Source organism: Micropterus salmoides, unplaced genomic scaffold (genome assembly GCF_014851395.1).
Source record: "Micropterus salmoides isolate LMB-PRFRI ecotype aquatic unplaced genomic scaffold, ASM1485139v1 Ms_hic_scaffold_18, whole genome shotgun sequence".
NCBI classification, from domain to species: domain Eukaryota; kingdom Metazoa; phylum Chordata; class Actinopteri; order Centrarchiformes; family Centrarchidae; genus Micropterus; species Micropterus salmoides.
Genome location: NW_024040928.1, coordinates 12595081 through 12613295, shown reverse-complemented (window position 1 = coordinate 12613295; position 18215 = coordinate 12595081). Strand labels below are relative to the sequence as shown.

Here is an 18215-nt window from a genome sequence, read left to right as displayed (position 1 = left end):
TTGGCTTTGATAGGGGTCAGAGAAGTGGCAACCGGCGACCAACGATGGCACACCGAGAGAGAAGAGATATTTCGGTCAATTACACAGACATGCGATGAAGTAGATTTTCACATGAAGCAAACTCTTTAAAGGCGAGGGGTGGATAGTTCAAACCTGATTTGATTGTAGGTAACACACTTCCTAAAAACTCTTCCCACTCCAATTGGCATGGGTGTTACTGTGCATATTCATTTGTAATAGTAGTGGTAGATAAAATGCAAATGAATACAAACAACAAAATTTATATATATGAATAAAAGAAAGATTACAGGGCTCAAAGATAAAAAACAAAAAGAGGACTCCAAATGTCTGGTTATATTTTAATATGATCATACAGGGATAGAGGTCAACCAAAAAATGATATAATGTGAACAAAAAATTTAAGTAACAAAAAAGTTCAATAAAAACAGACAGAAAAGCAATGATTTTAAACATGTTTTACTGTATATCAGTCTGTAGCAAATAGTCATTACATACCCTGAAAAAGGAAGGAAGAAAGCTCTGAATGGTGCACTGACCACTGAATAACTTGGCAGGAGAGCAAAGGGGGTGTTAATGCTGAATTCTCTCTACACTCCAAGAGTGGTAGGTTCGAGATGAGGCAGCCATGCCATAAATGTGCGAGGTTCAGTTTTATAATGTCTAAAATCATCATCAGTCACTGCTTTTGGGTGCATAGAGGCATACTAAGGGCTCAAATCCTTTAGCAATCTCCTGTTAAGGTTTTTGAGTCTTTGCCAATGCAACCTTTCAAGCCATCAGAACGGCAAGTGTGGTGACACTGCACTTTGAGTGCAGTGTGGGGTGGTGTCATACATACTGAAGATGTGTGTACAACCGTATGAACAGGAAGGCAGTTTTGTGTTTGTGTTTGTGTGTGTGTGTGTGTTGGTTGTGTGTGTGTGTGTGTGTGTGTGTGTGTGTGTGTGTGTGTGTGTGAGGACTGCAACAACACTAACACTGTAGGCTCAGAGAGTGGTTCTGGTTATTGGTGCCTCTTCTCTCTAACTACTCAGCCAATAATTACAATCATTAACTTCTCATATGAAATGACCCTTTGCTAACAACACAACACTTTACAGCTTTTTGAAACATGCCTCTTTTTAAATGTCTTTTTCTTCTCCCCAGAAAGATGATTCATTGTTGATAACTCCGTGCCGTTTGAATGCCGTGTGGTTAGGAGAAAAAAAAAATTCAAATGTAAAAATTAAAGCCCCAGATTAAAGAAAAGTTTTTCTTTTACAAAATGGCTCTCAAATAGTCTTTGTTCCACAGATAGAGGTCCCTATGGGGCTTTGGATAACTTAGAATTGGTTTAAAATCCTCTTTACAATTTTACTATGGGATTAGGAGCGCAGGGGAAGGGGAGTGGGGTGGATCTTCTGCTGGTGTGAATTGAGCACACATACAAAAACACGCGCCGATTAAACCTGCACCCACAAATGTCAGCTCTCACACCAATATGCGCATGCATAACCACTTTCACTCTCTCTCTCTCACACACACACACACACACACACACGGAGGAGGGACAGCAGTCAACGGTGTGCAATCCAAGTTGCACTTGAACTCTTTCACATCTGAAAGCATGTCTTTTGAGAAAGGTCACAGTACGTGTCCTGACAGAGGAAACCCCACCTCACCAACAACGTCTGACCCCCTCACCGTTGATGTGTGACCTGTGAATCCCTCTGTCCTTCCCCTCTTAGGCAGATGTAAATGGAGTTGTGCGGTAGCTAGCTCGACAGAGGGGTTTGGGGGCTGTCAGTTGGAAACATTTTAGCGACTGTCCTTGTTAGAAGTTAAATTAAGGAATAAAAAGTTTTGTTTTCCTAATGTCGAGAAACAGAAAGTGGAGTCTTCACGCTAAAGATTTCCACGGGAACTACTTGAGCTAAGATTCACCTTTTAAATGAGAATTACGCTATGACTATTATAAAAAAATTCCGACATTTAGCATAGCCTTTTTTTTTGTGTTCTTTATCAGCTGGTCGGACAGTGTTTTTATGGTGGATTTTCAGCCTTTGTCCAACAGATCAAATGCGAAGAACATAGCAGGAGAGTGGTGAAGAGGAAAACATACATACAGAAGAGTTGCTATATTCCCCTGTGCACCATCCTCCCGCAACAACACCCCACCCATGTCCATGGAGACATTTTACAGGTAATGTGAGAGACAAACAGGCAGACAGATGTAGTCCAATGAGTAGACGGCTAGTCTGCGGTGTTTGTCTGGAGGCATCACAGGGTTTTGATGTGCTCCAAGCTCAAGGTGGAAGTGGGTTTCCTGGGAAACTCTGCAAAGGACCTGGCATGGCTGGTGACCATGCAGCAAGATGGGGGAAGAAGGATCAGTTGGAGGAGGAGAACAGCCGTTACAGCTCACCATGTGGATGGCGGTCGTGTCCCGCTGGGTGTTGATTGGTTTTTCCTCTGGGTCAGGATCAGGTTTTGAATGAGTACCTGAATTTTCAGAGGGTACATCATCAACTCCACCGTTTTGTCTAGGCCAGTCAGGAGACAACATTATCTCACTTTTGTTTTCTCTTTTGTCTTGGTGGCTTCTGTTTGTTATTCTTCACTTGCTTTAGGGTTGCCGTTAGATTTTGTTCGCCCGTTTAGATTTTGTTTTATTGTGGGATTCTTGGATTCTTGTTAAAGAGAGATGTCATCTGGTCCATAAAGTGACCATCAACTGTCCATGTTACTGCAGTTCTCTAAGGAGAAAAAAAAATCTTTTTTTATAAATGTAACACCATATAATTTAAAAAGCATTCAACACATCAGTGACGCTTTACCAAAAAGCTCTCCCATAACTCTGCAGAACGAGTTTTAAATAGTGAGCATAAAGATGCAGATAATTTTGATGGTTAAAAATGTAGTAGTTACAATAATATCAACCAGCAAAAGAAACATTTTTTATGTGTAAAACCATCTGAGTACCAAGTTTCATGTATCATTAAAAGTATCATGTATGACCATTTCTGAGCTAACAAAGCTTACTTGCACTATGGTAAATACAGATTAGGCCATTACCATTGAGTCCGTCCGCCTCTTGTGTGTCGAGGAAGGGCGCAGGACCCCATACACGCACTGTGCCGTCATCTGAGGCAGAAGCCATGAGTCCTGGGATGGCCGGGTTCCAGCTCACGCAGTTAACAGTGCGTGTGTGGCCTGTTAGCTCAGCGATGGGAAGTTCACCGCGCCTGTGCCAGATGTACACTTTGTGGTCTGTGGAGAAGGGATGACAAACAAAAACAGGTGGGAGTAAAGATATTCAGTGCACGGAAGGCAATATGAAAACACAGATTTATAAAGTCTGTTCACATGAGTAGTATTACTGCACTCATCAGCAGTGATTCTGTGCAACAAGCAGTTTAATCACCACAAAACTGCACTATAATCACACCACACTGAGAGAAGACACGACAGTCACAGCAAGATTCTTGACTCCCTACAAAGTCCACAAAATTTTATGAAAATGTTATGTTTGCAGGGCAGTCGAAGAACTACAAGTTATCACAAAGAACAGCCGAATATTAACATTATTCTTGTTAATATTTTTGATCTGCAATACTCTGACTGTACCTTCACTGCCACTAGCAATGAAGTCTTCGTTGTGTCCTCCAAAGCAGGAGTGGATGGTGTAGAAGCCCTGGGTCACGCCCTGGTATTTCCTCACCAGCACCCGGTCCTGAAGGTCCCACAGGTGCACTCCCTGCAAAAGGTTGTAGATATACAGCCTATAACTTGTGTAATGCACTGCATAGTGTTTGTCAAAACAAAGTGGCAATGTGCTTTGGAAGCAAACAAACTGATACTGACACTGAGTTGGTCAAAAAGCTTACCTGAGTTGCTACATTTAACAAAGCTAATCTTCCGTTCTTTGAAACAGTAAAAGACATGATAGGGTGGTCCTCCTGAACTCTGTAAAGGACATGTGAACAAAACACAGGCAGTCAGGCACCATATCGACTAATGCAAATATTCATTACAATATAAACAAGCAATATACAAATAAAGCTGATATGGAAATCTTGGTAGCTTGACGACATGATACTAACAGTTCAATAGTACACAACCATTTGTACAGACCTTGACTCATTGCTCAATTGGTTGTGCTAGACATTTATCTCCCAATGAAACTGTAGCTTACGCTGAACGTTGTGGGCAAACTTCACTGAAGTCTGCCTTTTTTGGTAGCAGAGAACAAGAACTCCACTGAAAGTACATACACACGCATATCCACTACTTTTGATTTTTAGATCATGTTAAAGAGCAACACATCAAGCCGAGGCGTGCCCAAACCCTTGTGTAGCACTCTATGTATTGGCAATATGACAGCTGCACTCAAAATGCTATTAATAAAGGTCCTGCACACCCATACATGTGTTTTCAACTGATTAGACGTGTGCTTAGGTTGATGTTGGGCAGAGCTCTGCTGGAAATGACATGAGGTCATCAAACTCTAATGATAAAGCTGTGAATTGTTTTGCCCCAACAGATGCCACAAAGCTAAGAAGAGGAACTTTCTCTACACACCCAACCAGTCCGGAGATGAGCTCTGATAAGGTAGATTAAATGAAAACACATAAGTGGTTGGACAGTGACTAGGAAGGGGCTTTAAATAACAAACTCATTTGGCTGGCTTTCAGAAGCAAAATGCTTAGATACACAACAGTACAGGAACAATTAGGGCTTACACATACATGTTTCTGTCCGTAAGGTCCTCGAAGTTGTACCCCCGTATACGCTGGTGGGTGTCTGAGGCCAACACTGCTCTGCCATCACCCAGGCACCACAGACACTGCACTCTCACGCCCTCCCAGGAGTCCAACAAGTTACCGTCCAGGTCCTGACAACAGAGACAGACGCCTAGTTGCTCCAGAGGCGTGCAACCTCTGACATTCATAGCAATTGTAAGTCGCTTTGGATAAAAGCGTCAGCTAAATGAATAAATGTAATGTACCCCTAATCCTTGACACAGCAATGAAAACACGGACAAAGCATAGTGTAGCATAGAAACCATTATGTAACAAGAGGATGCTCTTTCTTTCTGCTCAGACACATTTAAGAACAGAGAGGAATGTGTGGCTCATACGTCAAACTGCTTTCCTTCCTCTCAACAACATGTGATTTAATAGTGGATAACTGGCAAATATAGGCTCATCTATTTTGAAATAACATGGCCAGTCACTCACAACATCAATGAAAAAAGCTGTATATTTTGGAGGCATTTGCTAGTACAAACACATTGAAACGATACTCAGTAAATAAAGCAGAAAATGTATCAATCTACTTACACATTGATAAAACTGTCCTCTCTGTCCTCCAGTGACAAAGCGTTTGCCATCAGGGTTCCAGGCCACACTGGTCAGACTGTCTTCATGGGACTGGGACATTTTGGTCCGCAGCTCCCCCGTCTGGTCATGGAGGGGATTGGCAGACACGGTGGAAAAATAGAGGAGGAGAGAAAAATAGGGGGGGAGGGGAAGCAGCAAGAAGAAACATTAAGTAATAGAAGGGGAGGGGTGGAAAAAAAGGAAAAGAAAGGGAGGGGAAGGATGGGAGAAGAGGAGAGGTCATTGAGTACACACAGCATACACAATATCTTAAAGCATGTTTTTGTTTTCCACTTGTTTTTATTTTAATGAGATATCTCAAGTCTTTGACATCACCGATCAAATCTTTAGTACAAACTTTCACTGTCATGTTCAGATGTAAAAATGGGGCTGGCATATGGAAACAATTAGTTGGTCTCCCAAGTACAGGATTATGCAAAGCTAAAAGCAGTGGGGGTCTGAAGTCACCTGAACATTCCACAGCCACAACTCAGAGCAGTCGTCAGGCCCACAGGCGATCAGGTAGGTGTCATCGGGACTCCAGGCTAAGTAGGAGACACCGTATGCGTGACCCTCCAGGGTTCGCAGCAGCTTCAGCTGGTGGCTTTCCTACATGAAGATAAGATGAAGAGGATTATGATGGAATTAATTTCACAGAGGGTTGGGCCATCGTTTGGTTTGAAAACTTGTAATCCTAGTACCACTGCAAAATCAAACAGGTGCACATTGGTTAGGGATGGATATCGCTACTCGGTACCTTTATGGTATTGTCCGAAACAGCCCAGTAGAACCAAAACGTCTCCAGTCAAACCAGTACTTCAATCGATACCTAGGCCTATTTTTTGTAACCAGATCGCAGCAAAAAATGACCATTTTTATGGTTTTGCTTGCATCCAAACACGCAAGCAACACACCAAAAGAAAGAGAAGAGCATGCCTTTTTTTCCCCTTCCGTAAACTGTACAAAAAAGGCCAGCACACGCGGAGTCCAAGCATGATTTAAGCAGCCGCTCACCTTTGGCTGTGTCTCAGGCATGTTCGTCACTGTTGCAGGTTTATCACCACAAGCTTGGCTTTCAGTTGGTTTCATCTTCTGGTAACATTTAACACTTCTCTGTACATTTTTATTTGCTATTCACATCACTTGTCACAGATTGATCATTGTGTTCCATCACATCAATTAAATGCTTTTGTGGAGCAGCAGCAATCAGCTGATTTTACTCACGAAGCCTCTGTCTGCAGCTGCTTCAGGTGTAGCTAGGTTGATCAGCTGGACGTGCAGCCTCTCTTTTCCTCTGTTTGTGAGTCCTTTAGTGTAGTTTAGCGACTTGTTTAAACAGACTGCTTTCTCATTTTCTACTTCTGACTGTCGTCTTTTCAGAGGTTTGGGACTCACCACTAAAGGAAAAAGTGCTCGCGGAGATGTTTCAATTCAGTTTATTGATCGAAAGTTAATAAAATAATCTTCCGTTCTTAACTTTCAACACACGTATCAAAACAATACCTTAAATTAATTTCCCACAACTTATTTGGTCACTAAACTATTTCACTCCTCCTCTCTCATTCAAATATAAAATATCTCCCAAGCTGTCTTTCCTCTTATAATACTACCAGTAAGGATGACCGAATTAGGATGAGGAACAATCTGATACAATTTCCCAATACTTTTTATGTAGCAGTTATCTGAAACAAGAAAAATAAAATCGATAACCTTGCTTGTCCATAACAACAATAAAAATAACAATAAGCTACCATTCAACTACTATGGCTTGAACAGGTGGCATTTTATGCAAGGTATCGAATGAAGTACTCAATTGGTATCGATATCACTTTAAGGGTACTGGTTTTGGTACTGGTATCGTAAAATTTTAAATGATACCCAACCCTAACATTAGTTGGCAAGAAGTCACATGACATTTACGAATTTCTCTCATTCTATGTCAAAGTGGCACTAAACTACAACAAATCTTTAAAAAAAGTAAAGGTATTTCCTAAGTCTGACCCCACTTAAAAGAACCTGGAGGACAAGTGACTTTCTGTGAATCAATGCGGTTTGTCCCAGGGTTCTTATCTAGCAGACATAACGTAAACCGTTACACAGGCTTCCCAGTATTATATATATATATATATATATATATATATATATATAATATATATATTTGTTTTTTTTTGTTTACACTCACCGGGTCCACTTGCCAAATTATGACAGTAGTATCTTTAGAGCCTGTGGCTAGTTTGGTGCCGTCATTTGAGAATTTGCAGAACCACACTTCGTTACAGTGCTCTGTCAGGATCTGTTGGGTGTAACAGGGGAACTGCTTCCTGTGACATGGAAAAAGACCAAAGGTTAAAATTTTCAGTGTGTCAGTCAGCAATTTTTTACCTTATATTGTCTATATCTCCACATGTGGCAATCACAGTAAAACTAAATATGCAATATAGGGCATGGACAGGAGGAAGCCAAATAAAAAGGTTAAACTTATGAAACAATAAGAGTAGTGTAGCCATGACAGGATTTTAAGATGAGACAAGACAGGGACAAGATATAAGATATAATAATATACAAGAGATGGTAAATGGGCTGAGATCTACTAATGCAGAACTCAACATTTGGAAACACAAATCAAGGTTTTTCCAAGATATGTGTCAACATTATAGTTTTATAACAAGAGGTCAAATGTTACATAAATATCAGATGCTGCAGTATGATCATATAACACTGAGGTCTCGAGAGGCCTGAGCAGCATGCTAGCTGTGCCGCACCAACCTGCTGCAGACATGATCGAGGAGGAGAGAGACTGAGTCCAGACTACTGTCCAGCTTGGTGTTGTGATAGAGGCAGCGGTCCCTCTGCAGCTCCACTGCTTGCCGCAGCAGGGTCTGCAGCCGCCGAGGGGGCAGCATCACAGAAGGTGGCAGGTATGCTAAAAGGAGAGATAAAAGCAGCCAAATTGACACCGCATATTGGTCACGTGTTGTTGTCATGCAATGTGTGTGCCAGCTCTACAGAGTCAGTGTATAGACACGCTTCCTCACTCTGCAATTTGTCCAGCAGTCGGCAGCGTGAGGCGGTTCCCTTGCCCTCCCACTCTGCCTTTGCCCTCAGATCCTCAGCATGGCTACACATTAGGTACCTGCAGGAAGACACAAGCACAGAGCTCATGCATAACAAAACACGCCGGAAATGATGACACACACACAGCCTGATTATCACAATAAAAATACAACAACAAAAAAATTGTCTACAAGTTGCCAGCAAGAGCAAAAAACAGATACAGTATGCTATAGAACCTGAAATTAAGTAAATGTCAGTGTCTGTAACGCAGGTCAGAGAATGAGCTGACGGATACAGCCAATGACTGACCTAAATTAAGACAAAGACTGTTAGGGCAAACAGGCTTGTCGGCAGTGTGGAGGGATCAATGCACACAAATTGATTAGGTAATGGATCAGAGGAGTGTGTTTGCTGAGAGCGTAGGCACTGTGCATTGATCTGACTGTGGATTAGATTATCCTATAGCTACTGACAGCCTTTTACTATATGTCAAAATAAAATAATATTTGTAGCATAATATGTATATTGGAGAACAAAATTAATAACAAACTAGAGGTCACTGAAGAATATTGATTTTAACATGCTGTTCAATCTACACATTAGAGCAATCTACATTAGAGCAGCCTAGGACTCAAATCTAAATATGGGGTAAATACTGAAACTATTGTTAAAGGCCTCATGATAGCTGTCAATAGTCATGCTTTCCCTGACTATTCAAGATAAATATACATCTCTACCAATCATCCTACCTACAATTTATTGTGTTACTTGATAAACAGGAGCTCTGTGACAAAACGTAACCGTAAAAAATACTTACATCATTTAATATATCAATTTCATAGTAGTAAAAGTCTGGCTCTCTAGTTGGCTCACCACCAGCGGTGGGAGCTGTATCATTACTGATTACAGAGCTATCAAAAATTCAAATTAGCTTTATTGGCATGAATGTATAGCAGCAATATTGCCAAAGCTATATATAAAGTACATAAGGACAATTAATTTCATACATTTCAATATTATCTAAGAGCTACCTGATACATGGCTGTTTGTAGATGTGCATTTCTGTAGACAGGGTGAGCTGGCTGATGACTGCTATGAGACAGATGCAATATTAAACTTGCTACAGTACCCGCTAAGTACGTGGATGCGATCCGTGTTGTACTTGAGTGGTGTCAGCTCTCCCCGAAGCACCTGCAGAGCCTCCAGGACTTTGCCATCCTCCAGATACTCTAGGTACTTCTGCTGCAGCAGTAGGAACTTCATACGCTGAGTAGAAGAAGAGAGACATAGGCACAGAAAAGAAATTTTATAAAAGCTGAAAAGAGTAGAGAAGGAAGATAAGAATGGCAAATAAGCTTAAACTACTACATCGGGTTTCCCTACAACAAGAAGCGATGTCAACCACTGATCCAGATGGTCTGCAAGGACATAAAACTCCTTAAATCTAAGGGTACAGCCAGTAAAAATAAATCACTATAGTAAAAAAAATAAATCCCTGTATGAAATGTATGCTGTCATTTGCCATCAAAACTCAAAATGGCAGTAGCACATTGCAAGGCAGCATTTTGTCATTATCAGAACATATTCATAGATGTGCCCCAGACATATGGTAATCAACATCAATAGCCTACTTCCTTCAGACTGAAGACCACCCCCGGCAAGTGTTTAGCAGTCACTGCGAAGAGTCTTATCTGAGCTATGCAGTAGGAGCCGCCCTGACAACTTGTACAAGCACAGTTAAACCTGCTACACATAAATTCAGGAAAACATCCACCCACAAAAGCCTACACATAAAGGAGTGCAAAAACACACCTCACCTAACTCCCCAACTAGGCCTGTGATAAACCACCTACTGGAACTGCAGTGAAAATCAGGTTGACAATGACAACACTAACCTGCTAAACTGCTACAACTCAAGACCTAAAATGGCTACCCACATTGTACATACAGCTAAAAATTAACAGCTACAGGCATTATCTCAATAACGCCACTGGTAATGGCAGTTAGACAGATTTCTGAAACAGAGCAGGCAGCACTTGACTGAGACATGCGGGACCATTTTTTGAAGCTCATCTTGTCTGCTAATTTGCATGCTAGCTGGGGCTAATTAGCCAGAGTGAATTCCCATTTCCATGCTGCAAAGTATACAGTTTCTCAATAAAGTGAGTACACCCAGGGTACCACCAGGATTCTCCAAGTTAAATTTAAGACTTTAAAACCTTTTTAATACCATTTTTCATAAAATATTTTAAAAAATACAATATTATACAATATTAGTGGCACTAACAACTCTTATAGTGTGAAAACAAAAATACAAAATAAATTGTGCAGTTTGAGTTGTTACAATTAGTTACTCCTCGGCTAGATAAGGTAATGTAATGTTGCCTAATATGCCTATGTAAAAGCCAATTGCTTCAATGATTATTAATCCTGTTCTGTTTTTGCATCTAAAGGCTGCTTGAAATACAGCAGTATTGACTTGCAAGCAGCGGGGATAAAGAGTTGGGCTCCGGTTTGTTTTTCCTCTTCCCGGTTATCGGCTCATATGGGTGATGTAAGTTTAATGTGCGTGAGCTTGTGGATGTTTCCAATCACATAAGGTCACCCTACAATACTGGCGCAAGGCCAACACGGTCCTTGTCTCAAGCACAACTGTCTTTCCGTTGCTGTTATAACATTCACTGACTAAACTGCAGCGGGTCTTCCAGCTCCGCTGTTTCATTAGCGCTCGCCATAGTGTGACTGACTCGCACGCCGATCCGCTCGTTGTGCTAACCTCAGCGCCGCTGCCCTCAGCCTCGTCCACAAACGTGTGCGTATCTCTGGCCTTCTGAACTTCAGACAATTGCCCATTCTGAGTCGACGAGCCAACGTTAGCTTGATAGTAGCCCGTCAGAGACGTTTTGTTTTCTTTCCCAACAACTGACTGATTCACGCCAGAGCCGGATGCCAGAGCTCATGCAACGCGAACAGTCCAGAGCGAAGCTAATCACTGACGTAAACAGTAACGTTATGACATCTAAGTCATACCAAATAGAGTAAATTGTCACACACACAAACGTGTTTATTTATGACGTTACGCCATTTATTTGATCCTACGAAAGGACACGAAAAAAATTAAGACCTTTGTCAACGAAATTGAATGCTTTGTTAATGAAATTTAATACTTTTAAGGTCTTATTTTTAGAACATGAAATGTAAGACTTAAAAACACTTTTAAGACCAAGCGGGTACCCTGTAAATCTCTTTGTCTGTAGCTTGTTTAGCGGAGATGCTACGTATCTTAAAATTGAGCAACTCCTTGCAAAGGGGGGAGGAGGACATGAGAACTGATAATGATGTCTTCGCTCTTCTTTCTAAACTTCACTCAGCATTTTGATGTCAGGAATATAGTTTAACATTTGTTTCCGACGAGATATTGATTTTATATTGTTATTTTGCTGCTGTAAACTTTACTTTTGTTGCTGCTCTGAAAACAGTTAGTTATAATAATATATTAAATTTGATTTCTGTTCTGAATTTATTCTTTTTTAATAACATTTTTAAAAGGCAATTAATTAAATGAAAAACCTATAAGAGTACAGATAAAGAACAGAACCAATAAATAGTATCAATAAATGTATCAATGATATTCTAACAATATAAAATAAATACAATATAAATGGCAGCTGGTAAAGACAAAGTTTATATTTTATCACTCATAGTTAACAAGTCCATCTCTGAGATGGATCTCTCATTCATTTAATTTACTATTTATAAAGATTAAACATGACAATTAACTTTAATCTTGTTATTTTCAACACAGTTTTGTGTTGGAGTTTGTGTTTTTGACACAAAGATTAAAAATTCGGTTCCACATATCGATCTAATTGGTTACTAATAATCTGTATCGCCCCGGAAAAAAAACGTATAGGTCCATCCCTAAATCAAATATTTACAAAAATGTGAGGGGTGTACTCACTTTTGTGAGATAATGTATATTAGATTTTACTCTACCTGGACTAATGGCATTTTACACGACTTTTCTTTGTTTTGATATTGGCATTCTCTCTAAATATCGGCCATTGAAAAACCCGTATCGGTCAACCACTACTTTTAACATTTTGTATTAACCAAAAATAATATAAGACATACAAGACATTAATAATACTGCCAATGTCAAGTTTGCAAACTTGAAAAATGTAATAACCCACCGAAGCCCCCTCAAGAATGTCCCTTGAGCTATCTTTCCACCATCCATATTAATTTTTACTTATCTTTTTCCTGATGTGTGTGGCTCCTTTATTTCCAGAGGGCAATGCATTGTCAACATCACACTCAAAAAATCAAGCAACAAAACTCTCTGAGTAGTGATTACAGCACATATCCAAGAAATTGTCAGTTACTATGTAGTGTGGAAATGGGACACATCTATAGTTTTGCTCTTGCAGTGACATCTGAATTTAAATAATTTTTAAAGCAGACATGAAATATTTCAGCTTTAAACAGAAGTCCAATATATTGGCTTATAAACATTCACACATACCATAAATGAACATTTTCAATGTGTATCCTTTGTTTAATTTGTTAAAGTAATTGTGACAATGATATGTATTAAATAAGATATTTTAAATGTGATGTTAATAACTGATATTTTACTGAAGTAGCTAAAAGAACAGGACAAGAAAACAAGAATCATGCTTGCTAAGTTGAACCACATTTTTTTCCTAAAAACAACCGATTCATGCACTCATACCCTAAATCTAATGGGATGTCTATTCCTGCCGCTACACTTTCCGAAGTGTCATCCAGAACATTTTAGCTTTCAGTGTTCCACAACAAGAACCCGTAAACCTGCATTTAAATGGTACCATTCTAGAACCTCCAGTTGTGCCTCCTAACTGACTGGCTGCCATTCAGCCCAGCTCAGGTTTGGGAAAGGGGAGCTTACCACAATAGCATTGGGAGAATGCATCAGTGCTCTCAGCTCATTGAGATCATTCTCAGCCTGGATAAAAACAAAGGGAGGGTGATGGAGGGGAGAGACAGAGAGAAAGAGAGAAATGGTAAGCTCAGCAGTTTCCATGCATGCACAGGAAAAATATAATCACATGAGCAGTAATATAGATCTTATGGACACTTTCCTGTTTAAGATGAGTAAACTGAGGTTTTAACAATATAGCCGATGACCATGTGCTGTGTTCAAAATTATAAAACACCTTTATGTTTCTCAAAAAAATACTGGCCTCTTTTATAACTTTTGCCAGTAAAACAAAACAGATTTCTAGATTTAAAACAAATGTCAAATGAGTGACTGGTTTATGGTGGGTTTGTAGAGAGTACAAACCTACTTGCCACATCCAGAAATTGACCACCGTTTGGCTCAAGGTTGGTGTTAAATTTCCATCCTGCAGTTCTTACATAGGGCCATTATTTCAGAAGAGCCACAAAGCCAATTTAATAAGATGTGCTTTTATGAGTCTCAGCTCTAAAATGTTGTTATTCTGCAGTGAGAACAGGGTAATACAGCCGAGACTGCTGATTTAAAAACTCCTTAATTATAAACCTAATGTTTTCAAAGTCCTCATTACAGGGCCTAATGGAGCCCTCAACATCCTGCAATAAAGCTCCACTATGCTTTTGTTCTGATAAACCTTAGTTTTGATATTTTAATATAATACTGGGCACATAGTGTGGCAAGTGCCTTGCTATAAAAATGACAGAAACTAGACTTTGCATTAAGCATAGTAGTAATAATAATAATGAGCAGTTTTATTTTTACCAAATACTCTTGTTTAAAAATTTAAGACCAGTTCACTGACCAACCATTCTTCTCAACTACCGGAAGTCAGATTTTTCTCTCCACAATAATAATTATAGGCATTATTATGAAATATTGTTCGGAAAAACAAAATCCATGACATGAAATTCATTCACTATATTCAATAAACCTATGTGGCCTAAAACTGTCAGTTCTGAAGTCAAGTAGCACTTTAACAGTAAGCTCATTTGGTCGAGAAAATAATTTAATTGGTACTTGTAAGGAATGTGTATAAGGCTTGTACAACATGTAACAAATAATAGTATGAGCTTGTGCAACTGGGGCCCAAATGCAGACCACTTTAAGTACTTTGCTTATGCTTTCTTCAACAATTTCTACTAGGAATCATGCTTGTTTTTGTCAATAAGTCATACGAGATGATTTGCAAAGATATATGTCTGCTGGTGTCTTGACCACATGAGCTCTTCACCTTCAAGCACAATATGGAGAACACTTCACTAAGAAGGTCACAAATTCCCAGTCTATCAAAGTGCTTGCCATTATGTAACCATGTTAACCCTAAGACCAACCTTGTCCCACTCCCCCTCCATGACATGGTTGCGGAACTTGGTAGCTGAGGAGTGCTCCAGTCTGCAGCCTGATTCCTGCATCAGCAGGTCCACTGTCTGACTACAGAGACACAGAGCGAGAGCCAAAGTTAGTCTGACATATAGACACAAGACAGATGGAAGAAAAGAAAAGGAGAGGCTAACTTTAAAATGTATTAAAATTGACAAATTACACTTATGAAAGATAGATAATATTTTTAGAGCCCAATCAGCTCATCAGTATGATGTTGAAAATGACCACGTGAATAAATTACGTGGCATTTCCAAGCAGATTATTCAACTCTTCTTGATTATCTAATCGCCTATGGCATTTCATTCATCCCTTTGTGACTGCCATGTTCACAAGGATAGCAAATAGGTGATTGGGGGCTCTCTAACAATAATCTTAGCACAGGGACAATATTAACATCATTGGCCAACAATAGGATGAAGCCAATTTCTTAGTGAACAATGTCTGGAGGCGGCCGGCTCAGAGCAGTTGTGTCACCGGAGAATTATTTGTGGACAGTAGGAGGTTGAACCGAGCTTCCTCTGCAGTTGACATCATCCTCTCAGCCTGTCAACCATGAACCATGACCATCTGTCCCAAAACCACCTCTTTGCTAAACAAACTCCACCACCAGGTCCGCTGAGAGGCATGTGTGTTAATGAGAGTGGGCTGGGGATGGGGGTGGCGGACACCTTCAGCATGATGACATCATTCTCAGGTATCAATGGAGTGGCGCAGCAGTGTTGAGCCTCTGATCCAGCTGGCTGCTACACTGATTTCTCCTGCATTCCCCCAGCTGAAACGTAGGGGCTCTGTTTTATACCAGGCAATGCCATGTACCCCGACCCACCCTTCGTGTAAACATAGCGATGTAAGTCTGTCGTTTATAATGCCTTGTAATGGCAGCTGCACTTTCTCAGCTGGATACCAGAGATCTGCAGATGTCTAGCTATCCAACAGTGGCTACCACATGCACTGTGAAAAAGAGGGCCAGACATATGCATTTCTTGAAAACCCCACTACGCTATAATTAGAGTCAAACAGCAAAAAGCTTCTATCTAACACAGCTGATAGAAAGCGCATTCTTCAGCCGCCATGGAACCAACCGATTTTGTTCAGTTCAGGACGAACTGTCGCCCACGGTACTGACTGTTGTCTTTAAATAAATACATGCACGCCACCGTTGACACATTGCTCTCACAAAAATGAAGACATTCATGTAGAACTTAGGTTATCATGTTCATGATCTAGCCGTTTAAACTCGTGATTCATCTGATAAATAAAAGACTTGCTCGAAATGACAGCTCAAGACTTGCAAAGGGTGCGCTCGGAATACCAAAATAACCAGAGCCGTTTTCATAACCATAATAGTTATTACAATGTGGCCGACCTATTAATGTTCTTCCCGCACCGTCTTGCAAAAATCACGTTATTTTTCCCGAGACAGCCGAGCTAGAAAATGTAGAAAACCACTAACCATCCTGGCGAAAAAAAACGAGGTTGACAGCCCGCACATTAACATTTCCTCCGCATTTATTCTCGCAATGGCCTTGAAACGCAAACGCAACACTGCAAACTCAATAACCCTGCTTGTGTACTTAATTAAGGAGCTAAATCAAGTTTCTCCATTCTCGTAACATTTTATGCTGTGCAAACCACAACAAGTCAGAGGATCTCTAAGTAAACGTTACCAACGTTAGATGATGTAATGCCTTTTATTCAGTACGAAATTTATAACATTAACTTAATTAACACATCTTGGCGCTACTGGCATTAAAAATATACATCCACTCATGACGGACGTAAAGCAACCAAATGTTTTAGACTGTGTTTTAATTGTTTGTACGAAGGTTTAATGTCAAGACAAACCAGCTCAGCGCAGGCTAGTGCTTTTAGCCGTCAAGCTAACTGTTATTGTGCAAGATGGACCCCTTCTTTCTACCAACTGCCGAGCTCACAGGCTAACTACCCCATCCCCCCATGTTTGTGTCTGTCAAGCGCACTAATAGCGCTTTTACCAACTGCTGTTTGGCAGTTTCAAGCGAAACACCAGTAATACAGATTACACGTCATAAATTCAACGCCACATTAGATGTATTTGTAGCTTTTCCCCCGACTTTGAATAAACTTACTTCAGCCCTAGTCCGTGGAGATGTTGCCCTATTAATCGTATGACATCTTCCTCCGCCTGCGATAGTCGTTTTTTCTTTTTCAACGAGCCGACCTCCGAGCCCGAAGCCGTAGAGGCAGCCGAAGTCCCCGAACCGGGCCCGCTTGAAGACCCGTTACTGGTACCGACACTATTTCCGTTGTCTGTGCTGGAGAGAAGCCCATTCGAGTGGGTTCCGCCGGCCGAGGATGACTCCCCGTTTTGTGCGCTGTTCAGGCAGGAGAGCTCTGAGGATTCTTGTCCCTGTCCTGCCCCCGTTTGCCTGCATACTGCTGCTGAGGTTGTTGACTACACTTCGGTTAAAGTGGATGGCAGAGGTGGCTTGAGAGTGTGTAGTAAGTCCTAAGACAACTGCGGACAGGCCTGTTACAACTGCTGAAGCCCCGGGCTCTCCTGCTCCCTCCGCCGCCGAGGCTCGGTGCTTCTTCCGCGGGGGCGGCGACGCTCCGCCGGTGTCCGAGTCGGAGGAGGAGGAAGCGGAGGCCAGAGTTTCCTCACCGAGAGCGGCCGTGGTTAGAAGCCGGCGGAGCTCCGGGTGGGAAATTTAGGTTAAGCTTCCAGGTTCGAGGCCTCGTTGTCGGGCTCAGAGCGGACTGTCAATATGGAAATGCTGTCAGTTAGCCCGTTTTTGTTGTTGTTTCTCTCAAAACAGCTGCAGCTCTAATGGAGTCCTGACGCCCTGACGTAACCGGAAATTCCTACACTACCAGGCTTCCGGGTAGAATTATAATCCATGGGTGGCGCATGAGAACCTAGTTAGCATAATAATCAACTCACAACAATAACACACCAAATTAAAATTCATTTGAATGTCTCCACAGACTCGACTTTATTCGAATTTCAAATTAGCAAAATGTGTGAACCTCGTATTGACGTTTATTACATCATTACATTTCTAACTAAACCACTCACATCTCATCATGTTGCCCCACATTAATTATCTACAAGATAATCTACAAGAATAGGCCTCGATAGAAGGTTTTTGAGTTTGGCTAAAAGTTAAAAAATCTTGAAATCATCACTGTCATCATCATTATTCTTAATAATATTCAATTATATAATATATTATTATTTTAATTTGGCTAATAATTAATATAGACTGTATAACTGTCCTTGTAATCTCTTCTAGTAGGTCAGGATTCAACTGTTTGGATTTTTTCATAGTGTGGGCCATGCTCTTGTAGAGGGTTCAAGGATTCAAGGGGATTTAATTGTTGTTTTACAACATGGTTGTAAAAAGAAATTCTGTCTG

At 40.7% G+C, this 18215-nt stretch overlaps 1 protein-coding gene across 1 annotated transcript; it reads right to left on the bottom strand.

Moving 5' to 3' along the window:
- Positions 1-345: 345 nt before the first annotated feature.
- On the bottom strand, positions 346-17251 carry wdr26b (WD repeat domain 26b). Its single transcript, XM_038727814.1, has 14 exons — positions 16926-17251; positions 14766-14865; positions 13366-13422; positions 9565-9701; positions 8417-8514; positions 8148-8304; positions 7564-7702; positions 5850-5990; positions 5343-5462; positions 4749-4894; positions 3888-3966; positions 3628-3757; positions 3076-3270; positions 346-2756 (listed from the first exon to the last, which is right to left on the bottom strand). Exons 2-14 carry the CDS (start codon positions 14844-14846, stop codon positions 2731-2733), a joined length of 1506 nt encoding a protein of 501 aa, XP_038583742.1. The 5' UTR covers positions 14847-14865; positions 16926-17251; the 3' UTR covers positions 346-2730.
- Positions 17252-18215: the final 964 nt, after the last annotated feature.

What these genes read in the sequence shown, in the direction of transcription:
- wdr26b (XM_038727814.1), bottom strand. Translation starts at nt 14,846, where the DNA reads ATGCAGGAATCAGGCTGCAGACTGGAGCACTCCTCAGCTACCAAGTTC. An exon ending in ACTGCTGGACAAATTGCAGA is followed by an intron (nt 8,305 to 8,416) that starts GTGAGGAAGCGT and finishes CTCTCCTTTTAG; the next exon opens with CATACCTGCCACCTTCTGTG. An exon ending in CTCGATCATGTCTGCAGCAG is followed by an intron (nt 7,703 to 8,147) that starts GTTGGTGCGGCA and finishes TCCATGTCACAG; the next exon opens with GAAGCAGTTCCCCTGTTACA.